Here is a 13915-nt window from a genome sequence, read left to right as displayed (position 1 = left end):
ACGGTCACGCTCACCTGTGGCCTTAGCTCTAGGTCAGTATCTAATAGTAACTACCTTAAGTGGTTCCAGCAGACCCCAGGCCAGGCTCCCCGCACGCTCATCTACTACACAAACAACCGGTTCTCTGGGGTCCCTGAGCGCTTCTCTGGATCCATCTCTAGGAACAAAGCCACCCTCACCATCACAGGGGCCCAGCCTGAGGACAAGGCCGACTATTACTGTTCTCTGGAAATGGGTAGTAATGTTGATACTTACACAATGATGTGACCCCATGGGGAAGTGCAACCAAAACCTCCCCATTGGCTCAGAATGGCTCAGCTTTAGTGATGAGGAAAGAGAGAGGAGGGGAATAGTCAGCACACCAAGAGGAGGGGCTCCAGGGCCCCACTCCCCTGTCCAGTGGCTCCCCTCCACATGCTTCCTCCAGGCTCCCCCAGCCTGTGCCCATCTGTCCCACTTGACCCTGGCAGAGTGGACTTCCTGTCTTCCCCTCTCCCTACAACCATGACAGGTGAAGGCTGAGTGCAGAAACATTAACCATCAGAGAGACTCAGAGCCCACACTGCCCTTTGTAATCCTGCCTGTGTTCCAGGAGCTCTAACAAGATGTACTCATGTATTGACTGAGCCTGTGGACAGTGGGAATATTTTGTTGTCATTTAAATGAGAGTGTCCCTGGGAGCATGTAGGTAATGCTATTATCCTGACTAGGCCTGCTGGGTCAGAACTGTGTGTTTGTGGGCAAAACATTGTTTCAACAAGCTCTCTCTCAAAGTGTTTTAGGAAGGCTAAAGATTTGAATATGCCTACACTTCCATTATTATAACATTATTCCTGAACACTTTTGTTTGAAATTTACTCAAGTTGAATTCCAGGTCACCGTATCTCCTAAATCAACCTGCGTAATTCTGGTACATTCAGAAACAGATTTCAAACCTCAGGTCATCGATGAAAACTGTGAGCTGATTTCTCTTTTCCCTTGTTTTCAAATTGAAACCTACAACTGCCAGTTGAGAGGGTTTCCATGACTTACGTGACTATTGATGCTCTGAGTTGACACCTGTTTAGAAGGGCCTCCCAGAAACCCCCTCCCAGCCCCTGGGTCGCCTCCCTTGGCACAGGGACAGGTGAGGGGCTTCGGGCAGGATCTCCACACCTGGTTCCCTAGGGCGCCCGGCACTGGGCTGTGAGGGGAGAAGCAGAGTGGGAAATCATCCTTTTATTTACACTTCTCACCTTTGTCAAAAAATCTTCTTAGAGAAACCCCATATGGAGGCAACACAAAATAAAAGAGAAAAGCATTGTATCTGGTATGTTAGAAATATGTATATCAGTTGTGCTTGTTTTCTGTAATGTTTATTGTATCACTGGATTCCTGGATTGGCTCTATCAACAGGAAAAGGATATGTTGAATTTTTAATTATATTTAAACTCAATCTACAGTTTAGTTCACATTATTTTACCAAAGATAGCTTCTTAGGTTTTAAATATGACCCTAATTTTGTAAGAATGTAATGGTAGAAAAATGTGGATGAGTGTGGGAGCGACTTCGCTAGTGAGTCCCCCCGGGTGCAACGGACGAAAGTGAATAATGACCGAGACATGACGTGATCTGCTTAGGGAGGAGGAGTGGGCTGTGGCCAGTTTCTCAGGGGAGACAAAGGCCAGCAGCGGCCAGTTTCTCCGAGGAGAAGAAGGCCCCGAGACCCCTGCTCCATAGCCTTTTATTGGGTTGTAATACACAGGAATACAGGGTGGCAAGGATCATACAGTAGATAATATTTCAAAGATATCTGAGGGCTTCAGAGTCTGAGGCAGTGTCTGTGAGGAAGAGAGTTGCAGAAACTTTGGGAGACATAATCATTTCCTCTTGGGCTCTTATCCTATGAATGAAAGCACTCTTAGCAGAACAGATTTCGCAGGTTTATCAGGAAGTCTTTGTGATGCTGGATTGTTCCCCAGGACAAGATCTAGCAGGGCAAGGAGCTGCACCCTTCCCCATCAGATATTCAGGCTTAAGGGGATTAGAGCCAGGAAGCCCTTCTCCCAGACAACATGGGGACTCTGGCTATGTCAAAGGCTGCGGGTGAGAGTCCATTAGTCTTCATTGCAGCCCCCCAAGTCCTTCCATGAAGGCCTCCCAAGTGATCCAGTCTGGCTTAGGTGCCCCCCTCTTTGTTGGGTCTTACCGGTCACTGACTTCCGACCAAGCTTTGGGGACAGGGAGAGGAACTGAGGCAGTGTTTGCTACCAGAATCAAGCTTTGTCTCCTGTGGCTCACATTCCAAAGGTCATCCCTCACCTTAGCCACAAGGGTACAGATGCAATTCCTAAAACCAGGCAGAGCTGTCTACAACAAATGAATGTTATGCAAAAATTTTTATACTAACTTTCTTCTGTAAAAGCTACAAGGGCAGCAGCCCTGTGAGGACAATGGTGGCCCCAGGGCTGGTCTTGTCAGCCCTGTGTCACTGGGGAGCACAGGTGACAGGGTGTGCAGTGCAGTCAGGCTCCAATTGGCTGAGAATAATCCTTTCAGTTGTGTGCTGGGGCTCACAGAGGCCCTTGGGGTGCACTTACACACTGCAGGGGTTGCCTGTGCCCAGTTAAGGCACAGACCTACATCTGACACTACAGGGGGAAGGGGTGGTGTGAGCAACCCCTACACAGCACAGGCAGGGGACTTAGGGCTGATGCTGGACTCAGGCAAGATCCTGGAGGTGTCACTGTGAACCAGGACCCTCATGACAACCCAGGCTCTGGGGGCAGGGAAATAAGGGCCAAAAAAAAGTTTGAGAGCAGTGGAAACTCATGATTCTGCATTTGTTCAGGGAAGGGCGTCCAGTTCTTTGTACCCTTCTCCTCATGCACATCCCCTGCTACCCCCACTGTCTCCTTCCATAGGCAGGGTTCCCAGGGGGTGGGCTCTCTCTGGTCACATGGCTTCAGGAGGCCTCACTCCCTCCAGACCCTGAGACATTATTCGGAAATGCCCTCTTCTGCTTTGGAGAAATCAGCGTGGTGCATCCTGCTCCTCACTCACTCACTCACTCACTCCTCTCCCTGTTATAGCAAAAACAATGTGTCCGCAGGAGGGAGCAGAGCAGCCTGGGGTTTAAAGAAGAAGGAGACACGTGTGGGGACCACACCCCTGAGGCACCCTAAGAATAGAGCGTCATGGGGATGGGAAGCACAGTGTAGGGACCATGGTCAGTGATGCTGTCACAATGGGGACTGGGCCCGTGGGGATGGGGAATATCACAAGAAACACCCTGTAAATGACATCATTATCACACCACTCTGCTGTGCATCAGAAATCAATAAAAAATAAGGTGGCAGTAACTAGATCAGGGCTAAAGAGACTGGACAATATGAAATGTCGGTTTCTAAATCCCATAATGGAGAAAGGACCTTTATAAAGAGGTGGAATGCCATTCATAATAATGCTATTTTTATCAATCCTTGTGTTTATAAAATTAGACAAAATTATCTTCAATTCTTGAAACGTCAGAAGTACTGTGAGCATCACAGTGAAGGGTAAATGAGAACCAGCAGGAGGAACCAAGAACACAAGGCGTGTGTTCCTCACAGGGCTGCGTTCTCATGGCAAAGGCAGGAATAGAAGGCCAAGGCCTGCGCCTGGGGCTGGGCACCGACAGGAAACCCTCATGACGACGACAACAGCAAAACAGCACCAATCGTTTCAACTTGAAGAATCACCCAAATACAACTATGACCAGCTATGAACTAACAGGGCTCCCTGAGGAAACCTAAATATTTTTTAAATTTTATGTATTTATCTTTAGAGGAGAAGGGAAGGTTAGAGGGAGAGAAATATCGATGTATGGTTGCTTCTTGTGCGTTCCCTGCCGGAACCTAGCCTGCCACCCAGACATGTGCCCTGACTAGGAATCGAACCGCGATCCTCTGGTTCGAAGACCAAAGAATGTGGTCATATCTTGGGCTCAGTCCACTCAGCAAGGAGAGCGAGGGCCCCCTGAGGAACTTTAAACCTCAAAAGTGACTCAGAGTGGTCATGTAGCAGCAGCAAACCAAGGGTCCTGACAGAAGGGAACTCAACTATCACGCAATCCTTTGACAACAGGTAACACAGCATTTCATGTAGCTCCATGGAGGTCATTACTGACCCGAAAAAATGAATGGATTAATCCAGTCACAGAGCAGACCTGGTCCTTCTACTGCTCTGGGTGGTGACGTCAGAAAGAGCCAACTGCTAACATCAGAGCCCTCTCAAAAGAGCTGGGGGTGTGAGATGAGCTGGAGGATGTGCCTTCTGAGACCAGCAGGGGGCGCTGGTGGACTGAGCCTGAGAGCTCAGGGCTCTGTCTGGCTCTAGCACACTTGGGCAGGCAGTGTCCTCAGTGAGGTGTGACTGTCCTGTACCTGGTCCTCGGGGGCCACATGAGTGCTCAGCTCTGACTCACACAGTTGCCTCATATCTCGCCCTCTTCCTCTCATGTAGTCATTGTCCAGGCCGGATTTCCAGGACAAAGTAGGTGGACAATCACACAACGAAAATTAATTTCCTTGAAAAAAATGTGCCTTGGAGTTGTCCCTGGGCATAGGGTAGGAGACACCTAGGCAGAGAAAGTCTCGATGTCAACAATTAGGCCTCAGCTAGCAGAGCTCTGGGGCTTCCCCACCATGGCCTGGATTCTTCTGTCATGCTCTCACTCATTGCAGAAGGAGTTGGCTCCCATGGACCCTGAGGGATACGTGGGGACAGGCATTGGCACTGCCTTTTCCTGCTGCCATCAGGGCACAGCTGGTCGGTCGTCCCATTAATTCTGCCTCCTTCTAGCCCTGCTTCTGGTCCTGGATTACACAGTGCTGCCTCTGCCACAGAGAGAGAGTGTGTGTCGCCTAAACTAATCTTTTCCTTCTAGCAAAGCAAAGGAGCATAATGCAAAGGAACTATGGAAAATAACGAAAAAAATCTCATTTGTAATCGCACCTGATATTTTCACAAATGACTCAACACATGAGCAAAAAGGACCCACTCGTTATCAAGAAAACTTCCCCTTGAACCACACGGAGGGTTTGGGCTGAGGCTAGAATATGTTCATCTCTCTGGGTGACCATGAACCTGGAATTTGGGGAGAGCAGATGTGAAGAGCCCAGGTCAGCCTGCAGAGGGCATGTCCCAGAGGTGAGACCTCCTCATGAAGGAAAGTGCTCCCTGAGTCAGGCTGTGTCCCTCAGGACCCACAGGGGGCGCTGCTCTGTCTTTTTCATGTATGGGAGGGGCTCCTGGGGTCCCGGGAGTGTCCCCCACACAGCTATCATTCCCTCCAACCCACACTGGCTCCTAATCCTTAAAGGGACCTGTGGTGTCTGGGGAAAGCCTGACACATCTGTGTGAGAGGCAAACTCAGGATCATTTGCTGCTACACTTGCAAATGTATTGAAGAAGAAATTGGTAATACATGCATTCAGCTTTTTCTGCCACCCATTCAGTTGTTATCTCTTACTAGTCTGTCCTTTCTCATTCATTTCAAAGGTATGTAGTGAAACTGTGTCCACACTCTGCCTTGGTCGGCTCCTTCACTGAGCCTATGGGGTCAGAGTTGTGCCAGGGCAGACCCTGTGCCTTCACTTCTCACATGCTAACTCTGGAATCCCAGAGGACTTCCTGCAAGAGGTGGCAGTGTCTGCTACCTCCTTCAAATAAGACAAGAATGGTTTCCACTGAAGAAGGAAGAAATGTTCTAATGTAAGGGGCAGAGTGAGATTTTTGATGAGCTAGACCACGGGGGCCAGATGTAAACTCAGACATCTCATCATGTAGGCCACAGCCGATTCACAAAGAGAGCATTAGGGTCACCAGGGATGAGGAGGAACTGATTTGGTGACAGAGGTCAACACTCCACATTCAATAGTCACTTTGCAGTCATTGATGTTGTGAGGCAGCAGCATCTCTCTTTTCAGATCTCCCCAGGGGACATCAGGGTGACACTGTGTCAGGACAAGACAGAGGAAGCTGATTTGCATGAAGCACCTCCTCCTCCTAGTGGGTCTGGGAGGCGTGAAAAGGCCTCAAGGCCCCGACCCTGCAACCCAGGAGTCTGAGGAGGCGTCTTTCTGTGAGTGTCCCCACCATGGCCTGGATGGTGCTTCTACTCAGGCTCCTCACTTACAGCTCAGGTCAGAGGAGGGGACACTGCATTCTTGGGGGACGTGCCAAAGCAGGGTTACAGGGTAACCTAGTCACCCATAACAACACCCATGTCATTCCTGTTGATTTTAGGTGTGGATTCTGAGACTGTTGTCACCCAGGAGCCATCGTTGTCTGTGTCACCTAGAGGGACAGTCACGCTCACCTGTGGACTTAGCTCTGGCTCAGTCTCTAGTAGTAACTACCCCAACTGGTACCAGCAGACCCCAGGCAAGGCTCCCCGCACGCTCATCTACTGGACAAACATCCACCCCTCTGGGGTCCCTGAGCGCTTCTCCGGATCCATCTCTGGGAACAAAGCCGCCCTCACCATCACAGGGGCCCAGCCTGAGGACGAGGCTGACTATTACTGTTCTCTGGAAATGGGTAGTAGTGTTGATACTTACACAGTGATGTGACCCCATGGGGAAGTGCAACCAAAACCTCCCCATTGGCTCAGAATGGCTCAGCTTTAGTGACAGAAGGAAAGAGAGAGGGTGGGAATGGTCAGCACACCAAGGGGAGGGGCTGCAGGGCCCCATTCCCATGTCCAGTGGCTCCTCTCCACATGCCTTCTCCAGGCTCTTCCAGGCTGTGCCCATCTGTCCCATGTGACCCTGGCAGATGGGACTTCCTGTCTTTCCCTCTTCCTACAACCATGACAGGTAAAGGCTGAGTGCAGACACATAAACCATCAGAGAGACTCAGAGCCCACACTGCCCTTTGTAATCCTGCCTGTGTTCCAGGGGCTTTAACAAGATGCACTCATGTATTGATTGAGTCTGTGGACAGTGAGAATATTTTGTTGTCATTTAAATGAGAGTGTCCCTGGGAGCTTGTAGGGAATGCTGGTCTCCTGACTAGGCCTTCTGGGTCAGAACTGTGTGTTTGTGGGCAAAACATTGTTTCAATAAGCTCTCTCCCAAAGTGTTTTAGGAAGGCTAAAGATTTAAATATACCTACACTTCCATTTCTATAACATTATTCCTGAACACTTTTGTTTGAAATTTACTCAAGTTAAATTCCAGGTCACCATTTCTTCTAAATTAACCTGCGTAAACCTGGAACATTCAGAAACAGATTTCAAATCTCAGGTCATCGATGAAAACTGTGAGCTGATTTCTCTTTTCCCTTTTTTTTTTAAATTGAAACCTACAACTGCCAGTTGAGAGGGTTTCCATGACTTAGGTGAATATTGATGCTCTGAGACGACACCTGTTTAGAAGGGCCTCCCAGAAACCCCCTCCCAGCCCCAGGCCACCGCCCTGGCACAGGGACAGGTGAGGGGCTGCAGGGGGCATCTCCTCACCAGGTTCCCCAGGGCACCTGGCACTGGGCTGTGAGGGGAGGAGCAGAGTGGGAAATCATCCTTTTACTGACACTTCTCATCTGTTGAAAAATCTAAGAAAAACTTTATATCAAAGCAACACAAAATGAAAAATAAAGCATTGTATCTAGTATGTAACAAACATCTATATTTGTGTGGGCTTGTTTTTGGTGAAGTTTATTGCACCACTGGATTCCTGGAATGGGCAAAAAAAAGGATATATTGGGTATTTCATGAAATTTAAATCCAACCTGCCGTTTAGTTCATATTATTTTACCAACATTAGTTTCTTAGGTTTTAAATATGACCCCAGCATTGCAAGAATGTAATGGCAGAAAAAAATGTAGATGGAAGCTATGCAAAGATTTTTATAAATTTTTTCTGTATGGGCTGCAAGGGCAGCAGCCCTGTGAGGACAGTGGTGGCCCCAGGGCTGGTTGTGTCAATGGGGACTGGATGGGGACGGCAGGTGACCGGGTGTGCAGCGCAGTCGGGCTCCAAAAGGCTGAGAATAATCCTCATCAGGTTCTTTTCACCTCAACTGAATGTGTAAGATAAGGAACTTAGCACTCAGAATCCAAGCCTGCTGTGAAGAGGTAATAAGGACCCACACACAGACATCATCCAGTTTATAGACGAGGGGTTTCCAAAGCCTGGCCCGCAGGTCAAATGTGCCCCTGGATGCCTGTGAATGGGGCCCAACCCTAAATCATAAATTTACCTGAAACTTTAGGATACTTTTTTGTGATGAAGTGTTGCAATGTCATGTAAAATCAATGTATGTTCATTCTCACTACTTGCACACAGTGTGGCTCCAGTTACTGCTGATAGAAGGTTTTAGAAGGTTATTGAAAGTGCCGCTGCAGAACAGGGTTGCCCTGTGAGGGCGGTTTGCTCATCTGCGGCGGCTGATAACATGAAAATCATGCATGGGCCTGTTTTTGCTGATCAGTTGTCATTAGTGTTTGTGTAATTGTGAGTGGCCCTAGAGAAGTCCTCCTCTTGGAGTGTGGCCCCGAGACACCAAAAGGTGGACAGCCCTCTTCACAGGTGTCACAGGAACATGCTCCTCTTGGGACAGCCCAGGGACTCACTGGACCATCGCTGCCCTTCATTCCCACTCACTGGGATTCACCTGAAATGCCACTTTTTCACAGGGAGAGGAGCTGGCTACCTGCTACTGAGTTACAGTGCTGAGGCTTTGGGCTGTGTGTGCTGGGGTGCATGGAGGCCCTTGCGGTGCTCTTATAAACTGAAGGAGCTGCTTGTCCCCAAGTTGAAGAACAGAGGTACATCTGACACTACAGGGAAGAGGAGATGATGTGAGTAGCCCCTGGACAGGACAGGCAGGTGACTCAGGGCTGATGCTGGGCTCGGGCAAGATGTTGGAGGTGTAACTGTGGGCCAGGACCCTCATGGCAGCCAGGGCTCTGGGGGCAGGGAAATAAGAGCCAATGGAAAACCTCATGAGCAATGCAAACACAGGATTCTGTGTCTGTGCAGGGAAGGGCGTCCACTCCTTCTCATCTGCCTCCTCATGCACATCCTCTGCCTCCCCCACTGCCTCCTTCCCAGAGCAGGGTTCCCAGAGGGTGGGCTCTCTGCTGGTGGCTTCAGGAGGCCACACTCCCTCCAGACCCTGAGACACTATCCTGAAATGCCTCATCTGGTTTGAAGAAATCAGCGTGGTGCGGCCTGCTCCTCACTCACTCACTCACTCACTCATCTCCTTGTTCCACTAAAAGGAACGTGTTCAGCAAGAGGGCACAGAGCAGCCTGGGGCTCAGAGTAGAAGGGGACACCTGTGGGGACCACACCCCTGAGGCACCCTAAGAATAGAGTATCATGGTGTTGGGAAGCACAGTGTGGGGAACGTGGTCAGAGATGCTGCCACAGTGGGGACGGGTCCTCTGGGGACACGGAATATTATGAGTAACACTTTGTAAAGGATACAATGGTCTAACCAGTCTGCTGTGCACTGGAAATCAATACAAAATACTATTGGAAGTAACTAGATCAGGGCTAATGGGGATTGGACAATATGAAATGAGGGTTTCTAAACCCTGTAATTGAGAAAGGACCTCTATAAATGGTGAAATACCATTTATAATAATGTTATTTTTCATCAATCCTTATGTTGAAAATTTTATAAAATTAAACAAAATTATCTTCAATTCTTGAAAAGTCAGAAGTACTGTGAGCATCACAGTCAATGGTAAATGAAAACTAGCAGGAGGAACCAAGAACACAAGGCGTGTGTTCCTCACAGGGCTGAACTCTCATGGCAAAGGCAGGAATAGAGAGCCAAGGCCTGTGCCTGGGGCTGGGAACCCAACAGGAAACTTTCGTGATGACGACAACAGCAAGAACAACCACTGAATGTCTCGACCTGAAAGAATCATCCAAATGAGACTATTACCAGCTATAAACTAACAGGGCTCCCTGAGGATCTCTAAACCTCAACAGTGACTCCAAGGGGTCACATACCAGCAACAAACCCAGTGGCCTGACAGAAGAAAATTTAGCTATCACATAATCCTTTAACATTTGGGAACACAGCGTTTCAGGTACCTGTACAGAGGTCATTAGTGACCTGAAAAAATTAATGGCTCAACCCTGAGTCACAGAAGGGATGTGCTCATTCCACTGCCCTGGGTGCTGACAGCAGAAAGACCCAACTGCAAACACCAGAACCCTCCCAGGAGAGCTGAAGGCTTGAGATGAGCTGGAAGATGTGCTTTCTGAGACCAGCAGGGGATGCTGGTGGACTGCGCCTGAGAATCAGGGCTCTGGGCCAGGCAAGCTGGGAAAGGACTTTACTGGGTCCTACACACTTGGGCAGGCAGTGTCCTCAGTGAGGTGTGACTATCCTGCACCTGATCCCCAGGAGCCACATGAGCACTCAGCTCTGACTCACACACTTGCCTCATATCTCACCCTGTGGCGAACCTTGGCCAGCAGAGTCCACCTGTTGTGGCTTATGATGAGAATCAATGCACAGGCGAAAATGATCCTGTGTGGAAAAAGGGAACAGGCACGAACGACTACTCTCTCAAGGGGAGAGTGCCTATGGGTACCTCAGCCACTCCCTCAAGAGGGGAGCACCCCGACCCTTGCCTAGACAGGCTTTTATTACTTTCCTGGGGTCTTACATCAGAGAAAGATTTATTATCTATCACATAGAATATTATTGTCTACATCATAGGTACAATCAAGGAAAAAAATAACATGCAAAGGGAGACGGCAACGAGCTGATTAGCTCTGTCCTTGGGAGAGCTCACACAGGCTTTGGAAATTACCTTGGAGATAGACAATACACATTGTTGCTTTAGACCTGGGTGAGGGAGTTTTAGCAAGAGCAAGCTGTAATAATCTGTGAGCATTTTCTAGGCTTGATTCCCATGGGAAACCTCGGTTTTCAAGTCTGGGTTCTGCCCACCACTTCGCATCTATGGGTTTTCCATACAGAGCTGAGTCACATTTCCCAGGCCAAGACAAACCAGTCCCCTACAATTCCCCCCTTTTTTTTATTCTTGTTAAGGCTGTTGTGGTGACACGTCCTATAAGACTCACTACTTGCTGGTCTCTTTTGCCACCCTGGGCAAATAATTTGTAAATGCTTCGTAATATACAAAACATCATTAAAATCTGTAAACAACCAGCACCTCCAGTGACCCACAATCTTAGATTGAGTCCACCAAACCAGTGTTTTGCCTTTAAGGAGCCAGGATTATCACTAAGGATTTGCAGGATCTCCTGTTTAGTTCAGCGTTGAATGTCCTGCAATTGTTGGTGTAACTCCAGTTGCAATTTATTGATTTGTCCCTTTAAATTAGTAGAAAACGCTCCTCTTAGGTGATGTTGAATAGCACACCAGAAGTCTTGGCTGGAGTTCCATTGTAGTGGGGTGACACCCAGTTTGGAGAAACCAGGATCACAGGTCATCTGCTTATAGGTCACTAGAGCGTCCTGGCGTTCACGGATCCAGTTGAGCCCTGATTCAACTGCAGAAAGTCGAGTCAGGATTTCTTGATCAATTTGGGCCTGTTGAAGCATTTCTAAAGTGGAATTGGTTAAGAGAACACCAACAGTATGAGCAGTTTGAACTGACCCAATGAGGGCAGCGGTTGCCATGGCCACAGTAGCTGTGACAACTATAGCAGAAACAATACATGCAAGCCAAGTGCCAACAAACCATCAGACTCTTAAGCAGGCCAGCGCATAGTTAAGCACTATTATGTCACTGGGATCTTCCCATTCTCTGGTAACATTAACTGGCACCCATAGCTGAGTTCTTCTTCTAACTATATAAACTGTAGTGAGGCTCAACTGAGTAATATTGAGATGAGTAAGACAGTTGGCATATATGGAGCCTGCAGGGACAGGCAAAGAATAAATTTTTGCTGATTCACTATAAAAGACTTGAGCTGTCCCTGGAATTTCCAAAAATAAGTAAGGGTGAGAGGTACAAACTGTGACCCAATCTTGTTTTAGAGAGTCAATTGGATAATAACATCCTTGGATACATTTAGGGTCACATACAATTCTTATATACAGATGCATTCTAGTAATAAAAGGCAAGCCCATTTTCCCGTGAGTTTTAATGCCAAGGGCTAGTGTGGTTGGGAGAAATGATTCTGATAATAGGTGCCCCAGTACCAGGCCATTCCCACCACATATTAGTATACAGGATTCGAGGCAGAGCCGAAACTATTGTGCCAAGCTTAGCCAGTACTTTCCAATTATCTCCCCAGCTCTCTACTACAAAAGGACTTTTGGGAGAAAAGCAAAAATAGCATTTGGTCCTCTGCACAAAGACCAAGACACTGAGTCTTTGTGGCCCTTGTCTAAAGTACAAGGAGGAATTGGAGAGGATTGAGTATGATAAATCCTCTCTGGGGCATGCAGGCCAAATATAGTTACTATGGAAAACTGATAGTAATTACTGTATTGCTCTTTGCTTGCAGCATAAAGTGGCTCCTTTAAAGGAAAACACAAAGTGTCAATAAGAACAGAAAAATAAATCAGTAAATACTTAGCAATATAAACTGTATTTTTGGCACCAGAATCCAGTGCTTGTTTTCTTCTAGTTGGCCAGTGTCAGCTGGGCCACCTGGTCTGCTAGCTGATCGGTTTTCATATCCAGGTAGCAGAGCTTGATGTCTGTTTTGTCATAAAGCTTCACCCTTTTAGCTGGAAGCCAGACAGGATCTGTAAGGATGGAAACTCATGCACACCCACTTCCCCATGTTAAGAGATCTACAGGACTCTGCCAAGTACCATCCCCCAGCAGATCTCTGTATAAAACTTGAGGATAAGATGACTTTGGTTCTCTCTTCGGAAAATGTTTCTCAGTTAAAGTACAGAGTGATTCATCACAGTTTAGAAAATTATAGGTAAACATAGTAAACATAATCAAATTTTGGTGGGCAGACTCCTGACTCCCCCTTTTTTGTTTTTTAAGAAGATTTTTAGAGGTATAACACTCCCATTCAACAACTGCCTGACCGGTTGGATTGTAAGGTATTCCTGTTTTATGCTGAATATTCCAAGGCTGAAGGAAGGCTTGAATAGAATGTGCAAGGTATCCAGGGCCATTCGCAGCTTTAATTGGCTGAGGCCGACCCAAATGACTGAAGATTTCAAGCCAATGAGCTTGTACATTTGTAGCAGACTCTCCTGTTAAAGCAGATGCATGTAGGGCATCAGAGTAAGTATCATAAGAAATGTGCATGTGTTTGAATTTTCCAAAGTGAGTGTAATGAGTGGCATCTGTTTGCCAAATTACTTGAGAACTTTGTCTTTGAGGATTAACTCTTGTAAAATGAGGATACTTTTTAATAATTTGAAAATGGTTACACACAAAGGGCCTTATGTGACTTGATTGACTAATCATTTTTCTTTGGGAATAGAATAGTCAGTTCTTTCCTGAGGAAATGACCAGTGTTTGAAGGTACTGAGTTAAAAAATGATACTTTGTTTTCCAGGGAGGAGGGCTAGTTCCCCCCAGGAGACAGTACACCTATATCTCAATTTTACAGTAAAGGGTCACAGCTCTGGCATAAACCAAGAGGATTAGTAATATTTCCTTAACACCTCACACCTCCTATCCCACTTATAGCATGCTTTAGATGGACAAGTTTATGAACACATTCATAACTTTTAGAAACAGTTTTTCTCTACTGGCAAATGAATTTACTTTTTTTAAAAATCCTTGGTGATTGCTACATTCTTGCAATGTGCTCAAAAGTGAGCTGTCTCATTATCTAGTGCCCTTGAAAAATTTTTAGGGAGGTTGAAGAAGAGGGAGGGAAGATATTAAGCTCAGCATAGCTTGTTCCCTTGTCCCTGGGTCTTCAGAAAGAGGATTCAGAATGGTTAAAAGACACATTTCCTCACTGTTTTTCTTTCTGA

General features: G+C 47.2%; 1 gene segment (V, D, J or C); it reads left to right on the top strand.

Annotated features, from left to right (window-relative positions):
* The first annotated feature begins 6083 nt into the window (after positions 1-6083).
* LOC118997758 (immunoglobulin lambda variable 8-61-like) lies at positions 6084-13119 on the top strand. The segment is given in 3 exon segments: positions 6084-6164; positions 6268-6564; positions 13106-13119. Coding segments are annotated over 3 exon segments (357 nt in total).
* Positions 13120-13915: the final 796 nt, after the last annotated feature.

The sequence above is a fragment of the Sturnira hondurensis genome, unplaced genomic scaffold (assembly GCF_014824575.4).
Source record: "Sturnira hondurensis isolate 20B ecotype Veracruz unplaced genomic scaffold, ASM1482457v3 Scaffold0013447, whole genome shotgun sequence".
In the NCBI taxonomy this organism is placed as follows: Eukaryota; Metazoa; Chordata; class Mammalia; order Chiroptera; family Phyllostomidae; genus Sturnira; species Sturnira hondurensis.
Note: the sequence above shows the minus strand (reverse complement) of the source record. Positions and strands in the feature narration are given on the sequence as shown.